Below are 26,875 nucleotides of genomic sequence, written 5' to 3' on the forward strand. Positions count from 1 at the left end.
AAGGCACCGAAGCATTTGCGCTCTCACGACCAGACTATGTAACAGTTTCTTCCCCCAAGCCATTAGACTCCTCAATACCCAAAGCCTGGCTTGGCACCAACCTACTATACCCTCTACTGTGCCTACTGCCTTGTTTATTATTTATTGTAATGCCTGCACTGCTTTGTGCACTTTATGCAGTCCTGGATAGGTCTGTAGTCTAGTTTTTGTTTTTTTTCTCTTGCGTAGTTTAGTTTAGTTTTTGTATTGTTTCATGTAGCACCATGGTCCTGGAAAACGTCGTCTCATTTTTACTTTGTTCTGTACCAGCAGTTATGGTTGAAATGACAATAAAAAGTGACTTGACTTGATTTATGAACATTTGGAGAGGCATAATAATGATTAGGAATAGTCAGCATGGCTTTGAATTTTTTGAGGAGGTGACTAAACACATTGAAAGTAGAGCAGTAGATGTAGTGTATATGGAATTCAGCAAGGCATTTGATAAGGTACCCCATGCCAGGCTCATTGAGAAAGTAATGGGATCCAAGGGGACATTGCTTTGTGGATCAGGAACTGCCTTCCCCAGAGAAGGCAAAGAGTGGTTGTAGACAGGTCATATTCTGCATGGAGGTCAGTGACCAGTGGTGTGCCTCAGGGATCTGTTCTGGGAACCCTTCTCTTTGTGATTTTTATAAATGACCTGGATGAGGAAGTGGTGGGGTGAGTTAGTAAATTGGCTGATGACACAAAGTTGGGGGTGTTGTGGATTGTGTGGAGGGCTGTCAGAGGTCACAGCGGAACATCGATAGGATGCAAAACTGGGCTGAGAAGTGGCAGATGGAGTTCAACTCAGATAAGTGTGTGGTGGTTCATTTTGGTAGGTCATATATGATGACGGAATATAGTATTAATGGTAAGACTCTTGGCAGTGTGGAGGATCAGAGGGATCTTGGGGACTGAGTCCATAGGACACTCAAAGCTGCTGTGCAGGTTGACTCTGTGGTTAAGAAGGCATACGGTGTTTTGGCCTTCATCAACTGTGGGATTTGAGTTCAAGAGCCGAGAGGTAATGTTACAGCTATATAGTACCCTGGTCAGACCCCACTTGGAGTACTGTGCTCAGTCACCTCACTACAAGAAGAAAGTGGAAACCATAGAAAGGGTGCAGAGAAGATTTTCAAGGATGTTGCCTGGAGTGGGAGCATGCCTTATGAGAATAGATTGAGTGAACTTGGCCTTTTCGCCTTGGAATGACGAAGGATGAGAGGTGATTAGAGGTGTATAAGATGATGAGGGGCATTGATCGTGTGGATAGTCAGAGGCTTTTTCCCAGGGCTGAAATGGCATCAAGAGGGGGCACAGATTTAAAGTGCTTGGAAGTAGGTACAGAGGAGATGTCAGGGGTAAGTTTTTTACGCAGAGAGTGATGAATGCATGGAATGGGCTGACAGTGACAGTGGTGGAGGCGGATACAATAAGTTCTTTTAAGACACCCTTGGATAGGTACATGGAGCTTAGAAAAATAGAGGCCTTTGGGTAGCCTTAGGTAATTTCTAAAGTAAGTACATGTTCGGCACAGCATTGTGGGCCGAAGGGCCTGTATTGTGCTGTAGGTTTTCTATGTTTATAGATTCTACTCCTTTCCACCCCATCAGAGCCTTCATTTTTTGCTTCATCAACTCCAGCATTCTTCATCTGCTACATGTCCAACTTTCCTCAGTTCTGATGAAAGGTCATTGATCTGAAATATTAACATTATTTCTCCCTACATGATGGCTAACCAAGGTATTTCCAGCATTTTCTATTTAATTCAGTTCTGATGATAACCTCTGTAACCCTTGTTAATCCAGTAGAGCTATTATTGGCACTGTGAGTAGACATATTGATCTATTTCAAGTTGACACTCCGAACCACAATGAGCTGAGTTGCAATTGCAGGTGATAGGAGAGCCAGCAAATACTAAGAAACTTAGTGTGCTTTTACAGTGTAATAAATCTTGAGGCAATTTATATCACATAAATAATATATGCTTTTCTTCCTTGATTTTGTATTTGTTGTTTCTTTAGTGAGCAAGCCCAATATGCTTTACAGGAAGCTATTCGCATTGCCCAAGAATCCAGTGACCATGTTTGCCTACAACATTGCTTGGTAAGAGAGGTGGTTAGTTGAAGAAACTGTCCATTTCCATAGCCTATGTCGCTGTATAATTTATTGATAACATAAGTAGCTGGAAGAGTTTTGTTTTACTGAATGGTGGTATCTTAAGTGCAATGCAAGCTTGATGCCTATTGTGACTTTGATTTTAGAGTTGGCTTTACATACTGGAACAGATGAAGGGATCAGATAACACAGTTCTTGTTGAGCACTCTGTGAAAAAGGCTGGGCAACTTGGTCTACCTGTAAGTAAACATTTGTAAAGTAAAACATTTACAGCATTTTATGAGGAAGGTCAAAACAACTATTGTTTAGTAACTGTTTTAATAAAATTTGTGGTATTTAACTGAAACCGTGTAATGAAACTGAAAGTACATATAAAATATTTGCAGATGCTTATGTGCTAGCAAACCTGCAAGTTGAGTTTATATATTAGAAAATAATAGATCATGATGTAGCAAGTAACACTTTGACAACAGATAAAAGATGATGGGTGTTTTTTTTGGGGGGTAAAATTTAACAAGTAGAATGCCAGGGAGATTAATGCTGTGACTTCAACATTTTCTAATTCATACGAATAATTTGGGTGAATAAAATGAAGATGTGTTTGCTGGCTAATGATGCAAAGACAGCTAGCAAAACAAATTCTGAAGAGGAGGAAAGGTGGTTACTAAAGGGATTAAATGAATGGCAAAAATTTAACAGGGCTGATTACCTAGATGGTGAGAGAGAAATGCAGAGGGAGCAAGGTGTCCTAGTGCATTACTTACAAAATACCTATATGCAGATACTATAAGTAATTGGAAAAGCTAATGAAGTTCACACAGGAGAATGAAGATGATTAATCTGAAGTAAATAACAAATTGTTGGAGGAATTCAGCAGGTCGAGCAGCGTCCATGGAGGCAAAGGATAGTGAATGGATGCAGGAAGAGCCTGATCAAGACTATGCTTCAGGACTTCTGCTCATCCCTCTGCCTGAACTGCTGGATTCCTGCAGCAGTTTGTTGTTTGAAACTAATAATGTTACTGTTTGTTTTGAGCTGAAATTATAAAAATAGGGAGGTTGTGGTTCAGCAACACTGAAACCAGTTCTGGAGTACTGTATACACTGCAGGTCTCCTTGTTTTGGGAAGAATGTTAAAATGTTTGAAGCAATTGGGCAAGCTTTACCAAGTTATAACTTAGAATGACTTAGTTGACTTCTGAAGTTCAGAAGAGTGATGAGGGACTAGAATGAAACTTAACAACCTGGAAGATCTTAATAGGATGGATGTTGAGAGAGGATATTTTCAGTCTGGAGAATCTAAAACTTGAGCCATTATTTAAAAATAAAAGTCAGACTTGCCCATTTGAGCTAGATGTAGCCTTTTTTTTTCAAAAAAAGTTGTCTCAGTCATAGGTCTTTGACAAATCTTTTCCTCAAGCGGTGTCGAAATAATCTTTGAATCTTAAGGGAGAGATAGCAAGAGGATGAAAGGTTACCTTAAGTAGTCAGGAATAGCCAATTTCTGCTCTTAATTTTTATCTTGCCATTAAGCCATAAGCTTGTTGAATCTAGTATTTATAGATAATCGGGAAACTGAATTAAATGGCAGAGAATATGATCTGACCTATTTCCTCACTGGACAACTGAGCATTGGCAAAGAATGGTAAGCTCTAACACACCAACAAGGGTCAAGAACAAACAAAAATATATCTCCATTATGTTTGGTTTTTTTTCTTGTAGTACTTGGCTTCTCTGGGCATCCAATCACTAGTACAACAGAGGGCCTTTTCTGGAAGATCAGCAAATAAGCTCATGGATGCGATGAAAGATTCTGACATGTTGCATTGGAAACACGGACTTTCAGAGCTTATTGATGTAAGCATAGCACAGAAAACTGCAATTTGGAAAATGTATGGACAAAGGTACATAACAATTTATTTTGACCTTCAACAATAAGTGTATGTATGTGTGTATTTGAATGACTACTATTAATCTCATATCAATCGATAACCAAGAACAGCTGATGGTAAGCTGCCTCTGGGTCTCAACCAATTCCATTGATTTTTACTCAGTAAATTTTTAGTGTTTTGGAAAAAACTGTTCTCTGGTTTCCAATTAATAATATAAACCAATAATTTCTTGAAATTGCTCTGTATTCTCATAAATACCCACTTGTTAGCATCAGAAAACAAATCTGTTGGTCAAAAGAAGGACTATCACGAGAGTGGTGGTTCCCTATTTCAATATGCATATTTTCCCTCCCTCTTTAGAGTTCTGTATCATTACTCCAGAGTCCAGAGCAGGGTTGATACTGGATTTGCAATCTGGTTCTACATTTGTCCCATGTGGCACTGATTGGAGTTGCCAGAAATATTTTGCTATGATACCCATATTTTAAAAAGATTCTTGCAGTAATGATTTGTTTAATTTTCATCATTGCAGCACAATGGCACTGCAGCAAACGCAACTACTCCTGTATATGCATAGTTTGGAATCTGTAAACATGGATACCCACCAAAATAATACCGAGGCAATGGCTGTGGTGCTTTGCCACTTGGCAGAACTTCATGCAGAACAGGTGAGTTGGCTCTGATGAGGGTTTTTGTCGGCTTTTTCATGCAGGCATTACTTTCTAGATGTACAAATCAAAGATTTTGACTTGGAGGCAGACATGATTGCAGATGCTGGAATCTGGAGCTAAAAATAGATGATCTAGAAATGCTACACCAATCACACTTTGTTCATATTTAACAAGTATTATATAATTTCAAAGTACATTGTTTAGTTAAGACCATTTACTTAAACTAGTCTTAAGAAAATATTGTTTAAGTTTGTCAGATCAGCTGATTTGCACTTCTTGGGTAGTAATTCCTTTCAACTTGGCTTCTGTATTAATGAAAAGAATGACAATCATATAACTTTTCATTGAGACTTCCTGGCAAAGCAGAGCTCCAGAAATGATTTCTTTAGTTAAAATAGAAGCAACTGATCATCAAGCTCCTTTTAATTTAGACCAACTCCTTGTTTTCTCTCTGATTTCTACCTCTGAAAGAGACCTAAGCATCAGGAATGCTGTAGTAATTTAATGTTCGGCATATATTTGACTGTGAGTAATGCAACAGTTTTCTTTTTGGACATAGGGCTATTACTCAGCTGCTTCTGAAATCCTGAAACATTTAAAAGATCGATTCCCTCCCCACAGCCAGCATGCAAAGGTATACTGACAATTTGCTTTTTACTGATTTTTTAAAAAAAGGAATAATTGTCATCGTGAGAGTTATGAATGTATGTATAATTGTTACTCCTGTTCAGATCAAGGAAAATTATTTGTTTAAAAATCTCTTTAATATTTGTCTAGATAGTAAGTAAATAGCCATTGGACATATTGTTCTCTGAACTTGGGAATTCTGACTGCTGAAGGATAGACAGTTCCTCATCTGGCAACTTGATTGGGTCTGCAGATTGCTACTTGTAGTAAACTCTGGAAATTAATGCATTTACTATTTGGCCATAAGACATAGGAGCAGAATTAGGCCATTTGACTCATTGAGTCTGCCCTGCTATTCAGTCATGGCTGATCCTTTTTCCCCTCCTCAGCCCCACTCCCTGGCCTCCCCCCCCCCCCGTAACCTTTGATGCCATGGTCAATCAGGAACCTATCAATCTCCTCCTCAAATACCATGTGACCTGATCTCTTCAGCTGCCTGTGGTAACAAATTACCACTCTCTGGCTGAAGAAATTTCTCCGTGTCTCTGTTTTTAATGGACGCCCCTCTATTCTGAGGCTGTGCCCTCTTGTCCTAGGCTCCCCCACCATGGGAAACGTCCTTTTCACATCTACTCTGTCTGGGCCTTTCAACATTAGAAAGGTTTCAATGAGATTCCCCTCTCCGCCCCCCCCCCCCACCATCCTTCCAAATTCCAGCGAGTAAAGGCCCAGAGCCATCAAACATTCCTCGTATAATAACCCTTTCATTCCCGGAATCATCCTTGGGAACCTCCTCGAAACCACCTCCAATGCCAGCACTTCTTTTCTTAGATAAGGAGCCCAAAACTGTTCACAATACTAAAGGTGAGGCCTCATCAGTGCCTTATAAATCATCAGCATTGCATCCCTACTGTCATATTTTGGACCTCTTGAAATGAATGCTAACATTGCATTTGCCTTCCTCACCACTGACTCAATCTGCAAGTTAACCTTTAGGGTGTTCCGCACAAGGACTCCCAAGTCCCTTTGCATCTCAGATCTTTGGATTTTTTCCCCGTTTAGAAAATAGTCTGGACATTTATTTCTTCTACCAAAATGCATGACCATGCATTTTCCAACATTGTATTTCATTTGCCACTTTCTTGCCCACTCTCCTAATCTAAGTCCTTCTGTAGCCTTCCTGATTCTTCAACACTACCTGCCCCTCCACCAATCTTCGTATCATCTGCAAACTTGGCAACAAAGCCATCTATTCTGTCATCTAAATCATTGATAAACAGCATAAAAAGAAACAGTCCCAACACCGACCCCTGCGGAGCACCACTAGTCACTGGCAGCCAACCAGAAAAGGATCCTTTTATTCCCACTTGCTGCTTCCTACCTATCAGTCAATGCTTTAACCATGCTAGTAACTTTCCTGTAATACCATGCGCTCTTAACTTGGTAAGCAACCTCATGTGTAGCACCTTATCAAAGGCCTTCTGAAAATCGAAATATACAACATCCACTGCATCCCTTTTATCTATTCTACTTGCAGTCTCCTCAAGAATTCCAACAGGTTTGTCAGGTGAAATTTTCCCTGAAGGAAACTATGCTGACTTTGTCCTATCTTGTCCTGTGTCACCAAGTGCTCCATAACCTCGTCCTTAACAATTGATTCCAAAATCTTCCCAACCACTGAGGTCAGACTAACTGGTCTATGATTTCCTTCTGCTGCCTCCTTCCTTTCTTAAAGAGTGGAGTGACATTTGCAATTTTCTTGTCCTCCAGAACCATGCCAGAGTCCAATGACTTTTGAAAGATCATTACTAGTGCCTCCACAATCTCTGCCACTACCTCTTTCAGAACCCTAGGGTGCAGTGCATCTGGTCCAAGTGACTTATTAGGTTTTTCAGCTTTCGGAGCACCTTCTCCCCCATAATAGTAACTGCACTCACTTCTCTTCTCTCAGACTCTTCAACACCTGGCTCATTGCTAGTGTCTTTGTGAAGACCGATGCAAAATGCTCTTTTAAGCCACCTCCTTGTTCCAGCCCCCCCATTATTATTTCTCCAGTGTTGTTTTCTAGCAGTCCTATATCCACTCTCATCTCTTTTACTTTTTTGATATACTTGAAAAAGCTTTTTCTATCCACCTTGATGTTGTTTGCTAGCTTGCTTTCATATTTAATCTTTTCCCGCCTAATGAATCTTTTAGTTGTTTTCTGTAAGTGTTTAAAAGCTTCCCAATCCTCTATCTTCCCACTAATTTTTGCTTTGTTGTTTGCCCTCTCTTTTGCTTTTACGTTAGCTTTGACTTCTCTGGTCAGCTGCTGTTGTATTATTTTGCCATTTGAGTATTTCTTTGTTTTTGGAATACGTCTATCCTGCACCTTCCTCATTTTTCCCAGAAACTCAAAACCATTTCTGCTCTGCTGTCCTCCTAATTTACTTTGGCCGACTCTTCTCTCATACCCCTGTAATTTCCTTTACTCCACTGAAATACTGCTACATCAGACTTTACTTTCTCCCTTATCAAATTTTAAATTGAACTCAATCATATTGTGTTCTGCCCTGTCATCTTCCCACTCTTCCTAATAGTCTGACTACAAGCTTTCTTTGTTTTTTTTTAAGCATCCGTCCTGACTTGGGTCCTGACACCTTGGTTCCCATACCCCTGCCAGAGTAGTTTAAACCCTCCCCAACAGCTCTAACAAACTTGTCTGCGAGAATACTGGTCCTCCTCAGGTTCAGGTGCATCTCATCCCTTTTGAACAGGTCATACCTCCCCAAGAAGAGATCCCAATGATCCAAGAACCTGAAGCCCTGCCTCCTGCACCAGCTCAGCCACGCATTTATCTGCCAGATCATCCTGTTTCTACCCTCGCTGGCACGTGGCACAGATAGCAATCCAAAAATTACTACCCTGGAGGTCCTGCTTCTCAGCTTTTGCCTAGCTCTCTAAATTCTCTTTTCAGGACCTCTTTGCTTTTCCTTCCTATGTCATTGGTACCAATATGTACCAAGACATCTGGCTGCTCCCCTTCTCCCTCCAAAATGCTGTGTACACGATCCAAGGTGTCCCCGACCCTGGCACTTGGGAGGCAACATACCATCTAGGTGTCCTATTCACGTCTGCAGAGCCTCCTGTCTGTTCCTCTGACTATTGAGTCCCCTGTCACTACCACTCCCCTCTTCTCCCTCTTTCCCTTCTGCACCATGGACCCATGCTCAATGCTAGTAACCTGGTCTCTGTTGCATTCCCCTGGGAGGTCATCCCCCACAACAGTATCCAAAATAGTATATTTATTACTGAGGGGAATGTCCACAGGGGTGCTCTGCACTAACTGCCTATTCACCATCCCATTTCTTCTCCTGACAGTCACCCAGCTACCCACCTCCTGCATCTTAGGGGTGACTACTTCCCTGTAACTCCCAATTGATGATCTCCTCACTCTCCTGTACAAGCCAAAGGTCATCCAGCTTCATGAAACTGCAGCTGGGTGCACTTCACACAGATGTAGTTCCCTAACATCCAGCATGAAAAACATACAACAGTCATTTAGACTACACTAAGTACCCTTGACACAGTAAGAAAGAAGGAAACGTAACAAAAATTTACCCGGAACCAATGCCTCTTCTGTGCCGAAGCCTCCATTGAGCCAAAGCCTGGCATTCCCACTGTCACCATTGGCCCGCTCCCAACAATGGCTGCTCTGCTTGTCCCTTGTGTACTTTTATTTACTCCTCTCTGCGCTGCTCCCACTGCGGATTGGCTGCCGGAACGACACTGAATGCCTGCGAAGCTCTCCTTTTAAATGAGCACCACCAACCTGCGAGAAATCTCCTCTCTGCACTGTTCCCGCCGCTGATTGGGACACCGGAATGATACTGGACGCCTGTGAGGCTCTCCTTTTAAACAAGCACTGACGATCTGTGAGAAACCTCTCAGCGTGCTTTTCAAATACTCAAACAAGCCTTGTTGCAGTTTTAACCATCTTTGCAGCTAGGTAGAATTAGACTGCATTTGGATTACAGGTTTCTTACCATGATCAGCCACATTTTCCCCACCCATCTCCCTTTGAGATATCAGAAAAGAAAGAAGCCATTAACCTCCCATCAAAAAGGGAATGAGACTAAGGAAAACTCCTAATACCTAATCTTAACCAAGCAACACAAGGATATGTGTCCATGCACGGGTTATGACTGATGGTTTCAAAGAACAGCTAATTGCAGCTCTACTTCACTTCCTTCTTAGCCATTGGTTATTTCAGTGGTTTTGCCCTGGAAGAAATTGGTGAAATGTAATAAACACTGATATGTGAAATCCTTTTCCTTTCAACTAGTTAGAAACTTAATTAAAAGCTGAAGACCTATTTGAAATAGATTTTGAATTGAGTTTGCAAAGCATTGCACCAATACAGTTATGTTGTTTCTCTACACTTGTGCAGTAATTTAAAATGGTCAGGGTTTCTGGTGGAAACCTGAGATTTTCATTCGCAGTGACATGATAATATGGTAACTCGTGGTAAATTATTTGGGCTGTTCAAAAACAGCATACTTCCAGTAAAATGGTGGTGAGTTTGACTGCAGTGTTTTCTACGGGTCAACCAAAGTAAATAGCCATAAATTTGATGTTAGTAAATAATTGCATTATTAGGATTTTCAATGCCATAAAATATATTGCTATTATTCATCTATAGTTTTGTATGTTGCTTTTAACGCTTTATTACTCTGCCTGAAAGCTTTGGATGCTATTTGAACAAAACATCCAGTTTAATCGAGCTATGTGTGATGGGAAGTACCATATAGCTGACTCCCTAATTCCTGGAATAGCAGCACTGAATGGGCCAGAAGGATTGTATAGGTAAGTGTAAGGAATAGTCAACAAAATTATTCGGAACAACATTAATGTTAATAACTTCATAATAAAATATCATTCACTTAACTAATACTGCACAAGTTACATTTTTGTAAGAACCTCAATTTAAAGTGGAACTCGGTGCAAAATATTTGATCTTTTAAGTTAAAGAGTAATAGAACTCTACAGTCTATCTAGTCCATGTCACACTATTAATCTGGCTAGTCCTATCGACCTCCACCCAGACCATAGCCCTCCGTACCCCTCCCATCCATGTACCTATCCAAATTTCTCTTAAAAGTTGAAATTGAACCCACTTCCACTAGCAGCTCGTTCCACTTTCTGTGAGTGAAGAAGTTCCCCCTCGGGTTTCCCTTAAACATTACAACTTTCATCCTTAACCCATGACCTCTTCAGTGGGAAAAAAACCTGCATGCCTTTACCCTGTCTATACTCCTCATAATTTTGTATACTTCTGTCAAATCTCCCCTCATTCTCCTACGCTCTAGGTAATAAAGTGCTAACCTATTCAGGCTTTCTCTATAAGAAAGGTCCTCAAGTCCTAGGAACATTCTTATAAAGTTTCTCTGCACACTATCAATCTTATTGACACCTTTCCTATAGGTAGTTGGCCAAAACTGAACACAAATTCCAAATTAGGCCTCACCAACATCTTATAGAACTTCAACATAACATTCCAACACCTGCACTTAGTACTTTGATTTATGAAGGCCAATGAGCCAAAAGCATTCTTTATGATCCTATCTATCTGTGATGCTACTTTCAAGGAATAATGGATCTGTATTCCCAGATCCCTCTGTTCTACCACACTCCTCAATGCCCCACTGCTCACAATATTATTCCGTTCCTGGTTTTCCCTCCCAAGTGCAACACCTCACATTTGTCTGCATTAAATTGAATCTGCCACTTTTCAGCCTATTCTTCCAGCTGGTTCAGGTCCTGCTGCAAACTAATAGCCTTCCTCACTGTCCACTGCACTCCCCAGTCTTGCTGTCATTCACAAATTTGTTGATCCAGTTTACTGTATTAACTTCCAAATCCTTGACATAGATGACAAGTGACAATGGACCCAGCACACTACTAGTCACAGACCTCCAGTCAGAGAGGCAACCATCTATCACTGTTTGGCTTCTCCTGCACAACCAAAGACTAATCCAATTTGCTACCTCATCTTGAAGCCAAGCAACTGAACTTTCTTGACCAACCTCCCATGTAAGACCTTGCTGAAGTCCATGTAGACAACATCCACCGCCCTGGCTTCATCAACTTCTTAGTAACTTTCTCAAAACTCTATAAAATTGGTTAGAGTTTTAGCAGTATAACTTTTGAGGTATTATTTGGCTAATTTCTTGAATGATAAAAATAAATTTGTTCATCTTGTGTACCTTTTAAAATAATGTTCCTTCAAATTACAAAAACCTTGTATGTTTTAAAAAGCGGAGTTTTCACGCTGTCTTCTATTTTGTCACCAAACATGAGCACCATAGAGGATGTTATATTGTTAGATGCCACCTGGTCTGTAAATGTCTCTCGAGTCACAACGACAACCTCTCATTCAATGTCAGCAAGACCAAGGAGCTGATTATTGACCAGGAGGAGGAAACTGGAGGTCCCTCATTGGGGGATCAGAGGTAGAGAGGATCAGCAACTTTAAATTCCTCAGTGTTACCATATCAGAGGATCTGTCCTGGGTCCAGTACAAGTGCCATTACGAATAAAGCATGGAAGCATCTCTACCTAGAAGCTTGCAAAGATTCAGGCATCTAAAACTTCGACAAATGTCAGTAGATGTTTGGTGGAGAGTATAATAACCAGTTGCATCATGGCCTGGTATGGAAACACCAATACCCTTGTATGGAAAAACCTACAAAAAGTGGAGGATGCAGCCCAGTCCGTCACGAGTAATGCCCTCCCGCCATTGAGCGAATCTACACTGAGTGCTGTCGCAGAAAAGCGGCATCCATCGTCAAGGACCTCCACCGTCCAGGCCATACTCTCTTCTCACCGCTGCCATCAGGAAGAAGGTGCAGGAGCTTCAGGACCTGCACCACCAGGTTCAGCAGCAGTTATTACCCCTTGACCATCAGGCTCTTGAACTAGAAGGGATAACTTCACTCAACATCACTCACCGCAACGCTGAACTGTTCCCACTGAACCAGACTCACTTTCAAAGACTCTTCAATAAATATTGAGAACATGAAATGCTTATTTATTCGTTATTATTATTTTCTTTTTTAAATTTTTGTATATGCAGTTTGGGGTTTTTTTTTGCACATTGGTTGTTGTCCGTCCCTGTTGGGTGTGGTCTTTTATTGATTCTATTGTGTTTCTTGTATTTACGGTGAGTGCCGGCAAGAAAATGAATCTCAGGGTTGTATATGGTGATGTGTATGTACTTTGAAAATAAATTTACTTTGACCTTTGGTATTGAATATCTCCTCACTTTGGTAGTAGACTGTTTAGACTCTGTTTTAGTGAATTGATCCAGATGTATCTTTTTAGATTGGCATAAAATCTTCATCCTAGAAGTTGCTAGTAATATATTGAAAGATTAGTAAGGAATGTTAGAGCGTTAAGATAAAGGAATATAGAAAAGCTGTGAACAGCAGGTGTTCTAAAGGAAATGCCTGGATTCAGTTTTATTGAATTAAGTTGCAGTTCAGTGAGATTCCACCACTATATTCCTGGTGTGTCTGAATTCCAAATTCCTGTCACTTCATTTTTTCCCATCTCACTATTCCTGTCTGTCTAAGGCGCCTGTACTGTTTTAACTGTAAGTCTGACGTAAGCCTGAGGAGCAGAACCTCTTCACATTGCTGATTTCCAGGCCGCATTGAAACTCATCAGTTGTTGGGTAACTGGCTTTCTCTTGTATGTGTCACACTAGCTTGTTCCACTGTAAGTTGTACATCTGTAATAATAACTTAGTTTTCCTCTCCACATGAACACTTCCTCTAGTTTTGTCACATTTCACAACTTAGAGATGCTCTTCTGTTTCTCTAAATGCCCTCATTAATTAACCAATACCTTTTGTTTCAGATGGTTACCTGTTCAAATATCTGTCACGTTTATCATATTCAACCTAATTTGCTTCCTTTTGTGTAACTAAAATGAAAATGTTAAAATTAACTTTTCAAAATTATTCAATAAAAATTAATATGCTGTTGAGAAATGGGGTTGGGGTGTTGGGGGAGAGGGGTGGGAGGAGGACTGCCCCTCATTTGACACCTTGCTGTTAAAATTGTGGCTTTTGAAAAGAGATGAATTCCTTCAAGTTAATTGTCTTCTGCATATGTACCCAAGTAATTAATGCTTTTTTGCAGCAGCACATTACCTACATGACAAACATAAATTATATATAACTTGCATGATTTCTAAGGTATGTGCACTGAATTATGATGATACAAATTTTAAATGCATTAGATATTGAATATATAAATACATATTTAATAAATATTTTAAATTATCAATTTGCCCTCATGTTTGACATTTTGCTGTTAAAATTGAGGCTTTTGAAAAGAGATGAATTATGTATATAAGTAATGTGCAATGAATACTGGTTTACATTATTCATTTGAAAATTAATACTCGCAGACTTTGACCTTTCAGGACACTACTTAAATACAAATGGTTTCAGTTACCATAATCGGTGATTTTGTGTCACATAGTATCATAATATGCATAAAATAGCATCTCCTCTACTCCAAGGACATAAATTTACTATGTAAACCAGATTATGTTGTATTCAATGTGATGCTGAAAATACGTTAAAATTCTGTTGTATAAGATTAACTTATTTCTTTTGGTCCATAAAGGAAAGCACTTGTTTTGAAAGCACAAAATCAAATCACAGAATCTTACAGGCTTCTGCAAAACCTATTAATCCATTGTCAGAAAAAGAAGTCGACAGAAATGTTGATCAAGTAAGTTAGTGGTGAATACTTGTAAATGATTCTAAGTTCTAAATGTCTCCAAGGTACAAAAGCTTTTTTGTAGATTCCTAGATCTTTGAAGGCAATTTTGTCTCTAATACAATTATGAATACAACAAATGAACTACAAATTCATTCTGATATAATTTGTAAAGATTATATTATTTTGTGATTGTTTGCATGTCTAATTTTGAGTTTTTTAAAACTCAAATTAATATATTGAAAGAAGATGAACGATAAAAATCTGCAAGGGTGCTATCTGGGAGCTAACAATTCAAAACTGTTGATATGTAGTCAAAGTTCTAAGTAAATTTATTGTTTAAGTACCTGAAATCAGTGTCCCTTCCTCCCAAATATTGAAGACATTTTCTCATTCTGTGTTCATTATTAACTCAGTCATTATGTCTACTTTTGACTTGAAAACATAAGCACTTCTGATAAAATTTGAATGCAAAACTGTCTAAATCTAATTGAACTCGGGCATTTTCGGAGGCACCTGTGGAAGTATTCTGAAAATGACTAGATTCAGTACATATGTGGTGTGACATTCTTGTTACTTCAGATTTGGCGACTTTCTGCCTTAAATATTTGTACACCGGTAATTAGTAATATAGATAGGATTAACCTCTGCCTCTGATGTACGGTAGATATTGCTAACTAAATTGTAGAAAAGTAATGAGGAAGGCTGTTCAGCTCTTCCTGGAGCTTCTGCCTGCTCAAGAAGTCCTGATATGCCACTCTATCTCTTTGTAAAACCTGATTTTTTTTTAACTGACTTTAGTTCTTTATGCCTTGACTATTTCAAAGCCATCCTATTTGTTGGTTTATGTGTTGGACTTTGTGATTGAAATCTCAAACTTGCTTACCATAATCAGTTTCTCTGGAAATAACACATGAAGGCAAATTTAGCAATTAAGGGTTTTTTGTGGGATAGATAAGCTGTATACTGAAATGGATTTCTCTATTTTTTCCTAGTTCTCTGTTGCAATAATACACACCTTGATGTAGTGAAATGTATGACCAGGAATTTATAATAGCATCATGCTTAATTTCTTGTTACTTTGAATTGAGAATAATCCTGAGAGATGTTGATGAGATGCAGAATAACCCATGGTCTAATGTCATGGTATTGTTATCAAAATATTGCTGGCTACCTTTTCTATAGATATACTGTAGGTTGAAATTAATGGGCTGCAGTTTAGTTGAAAAGGTTCAGAAAAGTTAGTTGTTGTTCAGCTGTGATTTAGAAATGAAAATATGTATGATTGGCTATATTTCTACTGGAAATTAATTTTTAAAAAACAGTGAATTTCATTTTTTTTTTAAACCTTGTAATTTTAGAGTTCTTATTTTGGAGGCTGAACTTTTCTGGCGTTCGTCGTGTCATGCAGTGGCAGTTCCTTTACTCCTAAAAGCCTTGGCTCTTAGTCGTGAATATCATTTGGAATATCTAACTTCAGAAGCCATCTTGCATTTGGCATTTTCACAGGTGAGGCCTGCCACAAATTTAAACTTACATATATAGCCGTGCATGAGTCAAGGAATGCATATTTTTATTTGGGTTTAAAATGAAAGATCTCCTCCACAAAGGCCATTTTGTACATTATCAAACCCTCTGATTATAGCAGTTTGTCAATGATCATGTACCAACAGCAGCTCATTGTAGAAACAGCATGATGACACAACAGCACTCCATTGCAGTAATGCCATTTTATTTTAGAACACCTATGTCTCACCAAACTTTCGTCCAAGCTTGCATTTTTTTTTAAGGTCACTAAAAGTAGAAGAGAATTTAAATGTTCAGTAGAAGCCACAACTGAACTTGGATGAAAGGGATGCTGTTTAATTTTGCATTATCAGGAGAATACACACTCAGTTATAATCTTAAATTTTTGTACAGGCTCAACATTATATTTGATTTTTTTTTCACTGTGCCCTTTGCCATAGCAACATTACTATTTTTATCCCTGTAGACTTCAGATGAAGCTAATAGTACTCACAATTTACTACTAATCATTTAATAATGCTTATTAGAAAAAGGAAATTCACAGATTTTTGCCCCCTCTGAATTCAGACAATGTGATTATTGTAAGGAAAATAAATTGTGGATGTTTACCTTTGACCTGCACATGGGACATGATTTTATTGTCTGACCCAATAGGTAAAATGCTGGAAGTACTCTTCTTTATAAAGACACAGTTAATGTTTCAGCTCATAAGGATCTTAGAACATTAACCCTCCATAAATACTGTCTAAAAATTGCTGATGATTTCAGCAAGCACTTCTGCTTTATTTTAGAATTCAAGTGTCTTGAATCTTTTGCTTAACTTAAAGACTCTAAATCCAATATACTAATTTTCTATTCTGCTATTTGTAAAACCAGGTTTAATTTTCAATTTATCATCCTTGTTTGTGGAAAAATTGATGTCTGAGCTAAATTATTTAAACTTTGATACTTAATGCACTTGTGAATATTTCTTTAAATGGATGTTTCCCTTAATATTTATTTTTCCACTACACTTATAATTTCAGTCATACTTTTTAAATGAAAGAAACATTTCAGAATTGTATTTTAATGTATTTGAAAATACATTTGTAGCTACAACATTTAAAAATTTCTGAATATTCAAGAATTATTTTTTTTTTTAACTAGCTAATGCTTGGAATTCCAGACCAAGCTTTGAATGTTCTACATATGGCTATTGAACCTATTCTGGCTAATGGAACAGTCTTGGACAGAGGACGTGCTATGCTGCTATTGGCAAAATGTCAGGTTGCTTCTGTATCCCCTTGCTCTCTTCAAGAAAAAGCTGAGGGTAAATATTTGAAATCTTTTGACTTCATGCTTTACAATGTATTCAATAATATTTATAAACAGAATTGAAATGTTTAAGAAGAACATTCTCCAGTTCTGTTGGATTTACTGATATATAATTGTTTGTAAAATCTGTATTTTTTTTTCTGATGGACTGCCTTTTTCATTAACATTCAATTAATATGTGGTTTGAACCATGTATTTTAAACCATTTGTAAAATGATTGTTTTTAAATTCACTTCTGATATTTTAGAAACTGAATATGTTCCCAATAAATGGCGTATTTTCACAATTATTACAGCTATCATTTTGGAGTTGAGGTTAAACCCCTTGGTGTTTCATTCATGACCATTTATAGGGCTTCAGGCATTGAGTCATGCTGCAGGATGTCCACTTTTTAACCTGTACTTGTATATGGCTGATTCAGTTCGGTTTCTACTCAGTTATGATTCCAATGACGTTGATTATGGAGGATTCAAGAGTGCTATTATAGCTTAAAATCAAGTGTAGGTGGTTATAATTGTTTATGGTGGTCATAGCCAGACACTTTTTTTTAAGTTACCCATTGCTTTCTGGGTGCAAACATAAACTCTATCATATCATGTTAAAAAATCACCAAATAATGTTCAAGAAAGTTACTGATTTGAATTTGCACCAATTTCTTAATACAGTGGAATAACTGAAGGCTAAATATTTAAAGGCCCAGTAATTTACAGTATGTTAACATTTTTGATAGTTAAAATCTGTCCATGTTAAAATCTGTATGTAGATAATGGCTAAATATTATAATGCTATGCATTAACTTTGCTTTCAACATGCTTTCAATGCAGCATAATTGACACGCTTTCTTTTTTCTTCCTGAAGCTTTTGAGTCAGCAATTCAAAATCTGAATGAAGCCAAGGTATATTTTGAGAAGGCAGATTCCAGTGAGAGGATTAGAGAAGTCCTCTATTTGCAGGCAAGATTGTTCAACGCTCTGGGCAAGACGAAAGAAAGAAATAAATGTGCTATGATGTTCCGTCAACTACATCAAGAATTGCCAACCTATGGAGTGGCTCTTCTTTCGTAGCATTTCATAAAACCGTAGCTGTAAAATTTAGAAATGAAGCTTCTGAGGACATCTGATAAGTTATTGCTGACTTTGAAATAAATTGAAATTCTGGTTAAAAATGAAGAGCATTGACAGAAGCATGTTAGCAAATTTGCTGTGCTGCTCAGCTGAAAAATAGGAGTTCCTCTGGGTTTATTGTAGATGTAGAAACTGACAGACTGCTTTACAGCAAATTGTGTATTTACTTGTAGTTTACAGCATTGCTGAGGCATAATAAACATATAAGTGCTTGAAACGAACCCTAGTCATTTAAGCAATGTGATCTCCAGTTCAGATTGATTCGAAGAATCAATTCAATCAGCTCTATTTGTTTTAAGTCTAAAGTTGCTATGTGGAACCATTGAAAATGAAATGTAATTAAGTATAAAATTTTAAATTGTAGGCAATGATTGCAGCAACTTCCTTTTACTTTCATAGGCCTCCTGATGTATAACTGTTGTAAAAGTATGGTTCTCACAAGAAATATTGTGGCATAAGTAACATGAATGTTTTTGAAAGGTGTAAATAAGGAATTGTGATAGTCCTGAAAATTAGTTGCTTTATGATTTAAGGCATCTGTTTTTGTTCATTTTTGTAAAGTATATTCCACTCCAATAATCAATTAATTGTTGAATTATTCCAAACCTCTTTCCAACCCTTAAATCTTTCACTCTTTCCCGTTCCCTTAATTCACAATAAATGGGCTTTATTATAATGAGGTGATGCAACACTGTTGTAATTTTAATAATTTTATTACATCTGGTGCATGATGTTTTGTCGTTAACTCATTTTAAGTACCTGTAATTTAAAAATGCTAGTGAGTACTTTCAATGCTATGTTAATCACATGATAAGATGTGCTGTTATGGCAACCATGTTACAAGGCACATTTATATTGTGTGAGACAAAATTAGTTTGATGCAGCATTATATTTTGAGCTGCAAAAATCTACCTCTGAAATAAAAAGAGACAGATAACCAAGCCTGAGACTACTTAATTTAATGATCCCAATCTCAAAATATCAATTGGATTCTAATCACACTTTATTGATAATGTAGTTGCTGATTGGGAAGAATGGAGAATTTGTCACATTACATCAGGTTTTCAGCATCTGCAATATAATACTGCAGTATTTTACTGCAGCGTTTAGTTAGTACCTTTCTTAACCTCTGTCAGAAACATTGCAGCCAGTACATTTACAATATATTCACTTGTATCAAGAAGGAAATACTGCAATATTGAACACTGGAGCAGTTATATTTTTGATAAACTGAAAATATTTTAAAATATCCATTGTGTACCTGCAGTATTGATGCTCAGCATACAGGTGTGCAAGGTGAGCTACAGGAACAAAAGTAGCATTTAAAAGTTTATTTGCAAAATCTTCATTCAGGGAAGTTTCAAAGATGTGATCCTGGTGGACAAATATGTGGTATCATTAGAGGTATGTTGTCGTGGATGCTTGTAAACAGTTGAAATTGCAGGGGTGCTTACACCTCATGGAGAAGGTGTTCATCTACACTCTCCACTTGATTTGGAATCCAAGAATAATACAGTGAAACCCTCCTGAGTGAGGTTCGGCAGCACGGTAGGGGAGTGGTTAACACAATGTTTTACTGCACGGGGGACCTGGTTTCAATTTCCACTGCTGTCTGTAAGGAGTTTGTACGTTCTCCCTGTGACTGCATGGGTTTCCTCCCACATACCAAAGACCGGTTGGTAGGTTAATTGGCCATTGTAAATTGTCCCGTGATTAGGTGAGCATTAAACTGGTGGATTGTTGGGCGGCGTGGTTCAAAGGACCAGAAAGGCCTACTCCGCACTGTATCTCAATTTTTTTTAAACTGAATAAATTTAGGCATTCCATCTGGTTCTTAATTGGTGTGAGGCTAATGAGGAAAACAGGGCCATTATGACATTATGAAACTATTATGACAATATAAAAGATGTTTAATAATGCAAATAAATGACTAATGTTTTTTTCGTATTGTTATTCAAAGGAATGATTGTTGTAGTTTCAGTTTATCAGATATAAGCTTAAATGTGTCAACAACAGATTTAATTGTTCACTCTGACATGTCTTCCATTCATTATTATCCATGGTCTGATGATAATGAATAGAAGATGTGTCACCAGGAAATGATTTTAGCACCCAAATATTTACATTTACATTTAGGCAATCCTTCATTTTGCAAATGGCTTGTAATAACTGGTGAAAGATAAGCTGGAAAATTGTAGGCTGGTGAATCAATGTCAGTAGTGGGTAAATTATTGGAAGGTCTAACTGACAGGATGTATAAGTAACTGGATAGGCAGGGCTTGATCAGGGGAAGTCAACATGGTTTGTACAGTATGTGGTAGGTTATGTCTACTACAGAATTTTTTTGAGGCAGTTACCAGGAAAGTTGATGATGAAAAGTCAGTGGATGTTATCTACATGGGCTTTGGCAAAGTCCCACATGGAGGCTGGTCCAGAAGTTCAGTTGCTTAACTTTCAGGATGAAGTAGTAAATGGGATTCAACTTCGTCTTAGCAGAAGAAGCCAGAGAGTAGTAGTAGATGATTGCTTCTTGGACTGGAGGCCTGTGACTAGAGGTGTGCTGTGGGGATTGGTGCTGTGTCCATGTTTTTTTTTAATCATCCATCAGTAATCTGGATGATAATGTAGTAAACTGGATCAGTAAATTTGTAGATGACACAAGACTGTAGTGGATAGCAAGGAAGACTATCAAAGCTTGCGGCGGGATCCTTTTCAAGAACTCTTCATCTCATGCTTATTTATTATTATTTATTTTCTTTCTTTTTGTATTTACTTAGTTTGTTGTCTTGCACATTGGTTGTACGCCCAGTTGGTGCGGTCTTTCATTGATTCTATTTTGGTTATTGGATTTATTAAATATGCTCACCAGAACATGAATCTCAGGATTGTATATGGTGATGTACTTTAATAATAAATTTACTTTGAACTTTGGAAAAACGGCATCTGTGATTTAATGCAGCCAAGTGTGAGATATTGCACTTTGGAAGGATAAACCAGGAAAGGACTTGTACAGTAAACAGTAGGGCACTGAGGAATGCAATAGAACAGAGGGAGCTGCAAATTCCATAATTTCTTGAAAGTGGTGTCATAAGTAGATAAATTCATAATGAGAGCTTTTGGCTAATTGTATAATACAGTTGGCCAGTTGTATAATATGTTGATGAGGCCAAATTTGGGATATGGTGTGCACCAGGAAAGATAAGCAAGATTGAAAGAAAGCAGAGAAAATTTACAAGGCTGTGGCAAAGACCTGAGTTATAGGGAAAGGTTGAATAGATTAGGACTTCATTCTCTGGAGCGTAGGAGAATGAGGGGAGATTTGACAGAGGTATGCAAAATCATGAGAGATGTAGATGGGTAAATGCGAGCAGGCTTTTTCCACTGAGGTTGGCTGAGACTAGAACTTGAGATCATAGGTTAAGAGTAAAAGGTGAAACATTTAAGAGGGAACTTCTTCACTCAGAGGGTGGTGCGAGTGTGGAACGACCTGTAAGCGGAAGTGGTGGGTGAGGTTTCAATTGCAACAGTTAAGAGAAGTTGGGATAAGTACCTTGATCAGAGGGGCATGAAAGGCTATGGTCCAGATGTGGGTTAATGGGCTGGGTAGAATAACAGTTTGGTGTGGATTAGATGGACCAAAGGAATTGTTTCTGTGTTGTGGAGCTCTAAGACTCTGAGACAGTTAATGTGCTGTCAATAATTGGTTTTTGAGTCTTGACTGCAATTCTTTTCACAAGCTGATTTATTTTTAGAGAACTGCAAACTTTCAAGAATATTGTCTGCTCATTATAAATGGTTCCTGGGCTAAAAGTGGGCTTGGGAGTTTGTTGAGTGTCATGCTAATTTTCTGAATGGAAAGATATCTGTAAGGATGGAGCCATCTGTAAGTACTGGTTTCAGCACTTCAGCCATTATTAATTAAAACTCCAACACAATTTGTGGTTACTACCCATGGATGACACATAGCTCCTGGCTGCATCTGTAATCTGGCTAATGCCAGCTAATCGGAGAAACGTGCTGATTCCAGTTTATACTTTACACTCTTTCTCAGCTAGTGTCTGCATACAAATCCAAAATCATTCCAAAGTAATCTGAGAAATCTAATATGAAAAGAACCACAAAGTCATTTATCATTTCTTATGCTAGTTGGTGAAATGAATGCAGATGCTATGTTATATTTTGTGTCATATGTTCAACAAATGACCATAATGGTGTCACCAGTGCCTTTACTTCCTGGGGGGGGGGGGGGTTAAGAAATTTGGTATGTCTCCTTTGACTCTCAATTTTTATGGTTGCATCATAGAATACGTCCTAACCCGAGGCATCTGCCCACAACTGCAAGAAACTGCAGAGAGTTGTAGACACAGCTTATCACTGAACCCCACTTCCCCTCCATGGACTTGTCTACATTTCTCGCCGCCTCAGTACAGCAACCAGCATAATCAGAGATCCCACCCAGCTGAACATTCTCCTCAGCCCGCCAACCCCACTGGGCAGAAGGTACAAAAATTTAAAAGCACATAACACCAGACTCAAAGGAGACCTTCTAGTCTGCTGTCGGAATATTGGATGGTTTCCTATGACTCTTGCCTCAATCTACCTCGTTGTGACCTAACACTTTAAATCTACCTGCACTGCATTTTCTGTGCACTTATGCACTTCTGCACAACTTATTCTGGATTCTGTTATTTTCCCTTGCACTGTCTCATTTGCACCATTGTATAATTGATCTGTACGGATCTCAAACACGAGAAAATCTGCAGATCCAAGCAACACACACTTTAATGCTGGAGGAACTCAGCAGGCCGGGCAGTATGGAAAACTATAATGAACAACCAACATTTCGGGCAGAGACCCTTTTATCAGGACGCTGGATGCATGTTATGCAAGTTGCTCACTCTACCACGGCACATCTGCTCAGAGATTAGTCTCCGTAATAGCAATCAGATCTTTTCCCCGAAGCATAATAAATTTCCTATTGAAAGTTACTGATAAATTCACTTCAGCTTTCCAATGTGGTTGGCTAAGCCACACCAACTTTCACTGTTCATTACAGTTTTAAGGGTCGCCACTCTGAAATGTTAACTCTTTGCAGATGCTGCCTGAAATGCTTTGTTTCCTCAGCCCCCATCAGACTTGGGTTTTTCTTCTGCTTTTAAGCGTGGCTCTCTCTATTGCGCCCCCCCTCCCATACACACACCCCCCCCTCCGCGGTTCATCCTTCCTGTACGGCGTGGAAGCCCGCTGCTAATTGGCTAATGCAAATGTCAATCAGGCCCCGTTGTCTGGCCGCTGTGCAAGCATTGCAGCACGAGCGGGTCCCCGCCGGTTAACGGAGCTCGAGCTGCTGCCGTCGGCTGCGGCGGGCGGACCGACCGTGTCGCTGTCGGCTCCGGACGGGCACTTAAAAGAACTGCCATGAAGGTATTGTCAGGCTGTTGTTTTAGTACCTGACGCCTGTCACGGTGTCTGACATGCCCTGTAGTTGATGACTGCCGCGGGTAATGCAGCAGGAAGGACTAGGTGTAGTTTCGAACCAGCTTTCCCCTGACTGAGGAAATCCAGCAGCATCCTCAGGCGTCCTTTTGTCGCTGGACTGGAGACTGTGGGCGGAGAAAAAAAAATTGCGAGTGATTTGTACTTCGATTTCGAAACCTGGCTGGTAGCACAAAGCAAAGCATGTTGTTAAGTTAGCGGGGAGACGGCGGCGGAGAGAAGGAGGGAGGGGTCTTTGTTTCAGGCCTAGGATTTTTACTCTGGTCTCTTTATTGAGGCCGTGCCTGTCGCCCAGGAAATTGCAGCTGGGGAGCTTTACAAATAGATCATCTCTGCTTGGTTTGTCAGGTCTTACATGGTCTCGCTGTTCATTCACACCATACGTTGGTATTGAACACTATATACCAACGTATGCTTCATTTTTGCAATATTTTTGTGGATGTGCCCCGTTCATATTTAAATTACCTTCAAAAACAAAGTCTTAAATAAAAATCTCGAGGTGCAGTAACGTATGAATTAAACACATTGGAACTTGTTTTTATATAATTATATAACTCCTTCGAAGTGATATATTATGTTACCTTTTAATTCTGCTGGCTTCTGTATCGCTTTGTTTCAACGGGAGGGTAATGTTAATCTGCACATTTTAATCCTCCCGAGGCGGTTGAGCTCAATGGTTTATCAGAGCTTTCTGATGGGGGGTTTAGTTACACTTCATTAAATCGCGCTGACCAAAATCATCGTACTTCCACGATTCCCCAACGGAGAGTTAAATTTGAGGTCAACTGGGAATCACCGAGTTATTTTAAAACTTTGAGACTAAACGATGTGCATGGCTTAAAGGTCAACGTCCATAAATAAAGTAGCCAAAAAAAACTATTTGCAATTACTTGTAGTTTTGCTGTGAAAATGCTAAACATAAAAATGTGCATAGACATGGAAGGAAAGGGAACCAAGATCCGCAGGCATAGGTTTAAGGTGAAAAGGGACCCGAGCAGCGGATTCTTCCAGTAGACTAAGGGTGGTACTGATACTGAGGGACCTGCCAGAGAAAGTAGTTGAAACATTTACAATAACGACATTTTACAAATATTGAGATAATTATACGGATAGGAAAGAATTAAAGGCTAAATGCAGGCAAGTGGCCTTTATGCAGGCTGATCTGGCCACCTTGGTCAGCGTGGATGACTTGGATAACATGTAGGAGTTGGACCAAAGGGCTATGTTCCCGTACTATAGCTCTAAACATTGTAAAAACATAAAAAGTTACTGCTATCAAAAACACATTGAAACATTGAAGTGTTTTACAGGCATAAAAATATTTATTAAAACTATGCAGGATAAACAGAGTCTTTGGTGGTACTTGTTAGAGAATTGTTTCCAAATTATCTGCCAGCTTGTATTTCAGAGAATGTTGTTTTTTTTTTGATGAGCCTACTGTGTGCAGTGTTTCAATTCATTTTCAGGATTTGGTTGTTTCCCGTCCCTAGTTTATTACCCAAATTGCACGAGAATGTGGAAGTAAGCGGTATTCCTGAATCATCGCAGAAGGTGAATGTTCTCCCACTGTGCTGAGCTTTTTAGTCAATATTTGATATAAGGCTAAAGTGAGGTCAAGAGCTCAGTAATCTTGTTGAAACCCTTCTGGATATTGGTGATGAGATCATTGGAGAACAAGTGCTGACTTGCTGTGTTTATAAGATAGGAACTCCTTGAATTTGTGTTTCGTGAGAGGGGAAGATGAAGAATATCAAAAAAAGGTGCAAGAATATTTTTTAGTAAAAAGATTTGGTGTTACTTAATTGTATACATGAATTTCAATTATTTATTAAAATACATTTTGTATTGCTCTTGGAAGAGCAATTAACATTTTTTGATATTTACCTTTTAACCAATGCTTTCTAATGCCACAAATATTGTCACGTGACATAAAAAGTTTTGTCTGAGAGATGAAACTACAAAGTGATGAAACAAAAGTGGAAGTGGACACACTCTCTAGTAGCAATTGTTTCTCTTGGATCATGCTATTTGCCATATTTGCATGCACACGAATATGTTGTAAATGGTATTGGAGCACATAACAATGGATATATGTTTTGTAATAACAAATAATATACAGCTTGTAACAAAATGTAGTTGCATGCTTGAGTATGTATCTTTTAAAGATACATTTATAGGGAAAACTCCATCGATTAGGTGAGGAATCTTGAAAATAACTAGATTTCTTTGCACTAAGGTTAAAAAAAACAAGGAAGTTGGTGTTTTTTTTTAATTGTCAGGTGTGTGGCATCATATGAAACATTCCATACATTAGTTAAGTAGTGTGCTTAATAATTCTGTACAGTATTATTAAGAACTGTAGATGTTGACATTGACAAAGAACAGACATTAAATGAGATCAGAGTTAAAGCTAAGGAAGTATACATGTAACACACCCAAAATGCTGGTGGAACGCAGCAGGCCAGGCAGTATCTATTGGAAGAGGTACAGTCGATGTTTCGGACTGAGACCCTTTGTCAGGACCAATTAAGAGAAGAGATAGTAAGAGATTTGAAAGGGGGAGGGGGAGATCCAAAATGATAGGAGAAGACAGGAGGGGGAGGGATGGAGCCAAGAGCTGGAAAGTTGATTGGCAAAAGGGATATGAGGCTGGAGAAGGGAGAGGATCATGGGACGGGAAGCCTAGGGAGAAAGAAAGGGGGAGGGGAGCCCAGAGGAAGATGGAGAGCAGCCAAGGAGTTATAGTGAGAGGGACAGAGGGAGAAAAAAGAGAGAGAAAAAGGGGGAAATTTAAAAATAATAAATAAATAAATAAATAAAGGATGGGGTAAGAAGGGGAGGAGGGGCATTAACGGAAGTTAGAGAAGTCAGTATTCATGCCATCAGGTTGGAGGCTACCCTAATGGAATATAAGGTGTGCCTCCAACCTGAGTGTGGCTTCATCTTGACAGTAGAGGAGGCCGTGGATACATGTCCTCTTTGTGACTCTCAAACTGATATCATAGGCTGCACTTCAATATTCCTAATTTATATATGCTAATATGCTCATCAGTTTTAATATTAACAATTTTAGTACTGACCATTCATTTTGGTGACAACTTCAAATTTATGAACTAAGACAACTAAAAAATACTGATTTAGCATTGTTGTTGTATACCATCATTCATGTTTAAGCTTTCCATGAATGTTCTTTAATGGCCAAATACATCTTTTGACCCTTAATGTAAGACAAAGAATTTTGATAGCTACTATCAAATTTTGCTCTGATCCTCTCTTCTGAGGATCTGGGCACTTTTTTTTCTTTTGCAGTTC

General features: G+C 38.7%; 2 protein-coding genes across 7 annotated transcripts in view; both read left to right on the top strand.

The window, feature by feature from the left end:
* Nucleotides 1–18,634, top strand: part of anapc5 (anaphase promoting complex subunit 5) — a 36,306-nt gene extending 17,672 nt beyond the window's left edge. For all 3 annotated transcript variants that reach the window (XM_063034505.1, XM_063034504.1, XM_063034506.1), the window contains 10 exons: nt 2,049–2,130; nt 2,289–2,381; nt 3,864–4,045; nt 4,566–4,701; nt 5,264–5,338; nt 10,055–10,176; nt 14,007–14,114; nt 15,464–15,611; nt 16,776–16,938; nt 17,802–18,634. In XM_063034505.1, coding sequence (XP_062890575.1) covers nt 2,049–2,130; nt 2,289–2,381; nt 3,864–4,045; nt 4,566–4,701; nt 5,264–5,338; nt 10,055–10,176; nt 14,007–14,114; nt 15,464–15,611; nt 16,776–16,938; nt 17,802–18,007 — 1,315 coding nt within the window. In that variant the 3' untranslated portion in view covers nt 18,008–18,634. The remainder of the gene's footprint in view (nt 1–2,048; nt 2,131–2,288; nt 2,382–3,863; nt 4,046–4,565; nt 4,702–5,263; nt 5,339–10,054; nt 10,177–14,006; nt 14,115–15,463; nt 15,612–16,775; nt 16,939–17,801) is intronic.
* A 4,718-nt stretch (nt 18,635–23,352) lies between these two features.
* Nucleotides 23,353–26,875, top strand: part of LOC134338538 (calcium/calmodulin-dependent protein kinase kinase 2-like) — a 66,642-nt gene continuing 63,119 nt past the window's right edge. For 3 of the 4 annotated variants that reach the window (XM_063034432.1, XM_063034435.1, XM_063034434.1), the window contains exon 1: nt 23,353–23,491. Coding sequence is in view for 1 of the 4 variants with exons in the window: in XM_063034436.1 (XP_062890506.1) it covers nt 23,486–23,491 (6 nt within the window). In the remaining 3 variants the exon portion in view is untranslated. The remainder of the gene's footprint in view (nt 23,492–26,875) is intronic. The other variant, XM_063034436.1, reaches the window with a different exon arrangement.

Source organism: Mobula hypostoma, chromosome 27 (genome assembly GCF_963921235.1).
Source record: "Mobula hypostoma chromosome 27, sMobHyp1.1, whole genome shotgun sequence".
NCBI classification, from domain to species: Eukaryota; Metazoa; Chordata; class Chondrichthyes; order Myliobatiformes; family Myliobatidae; genus Mobula; species Mobula hypostoma.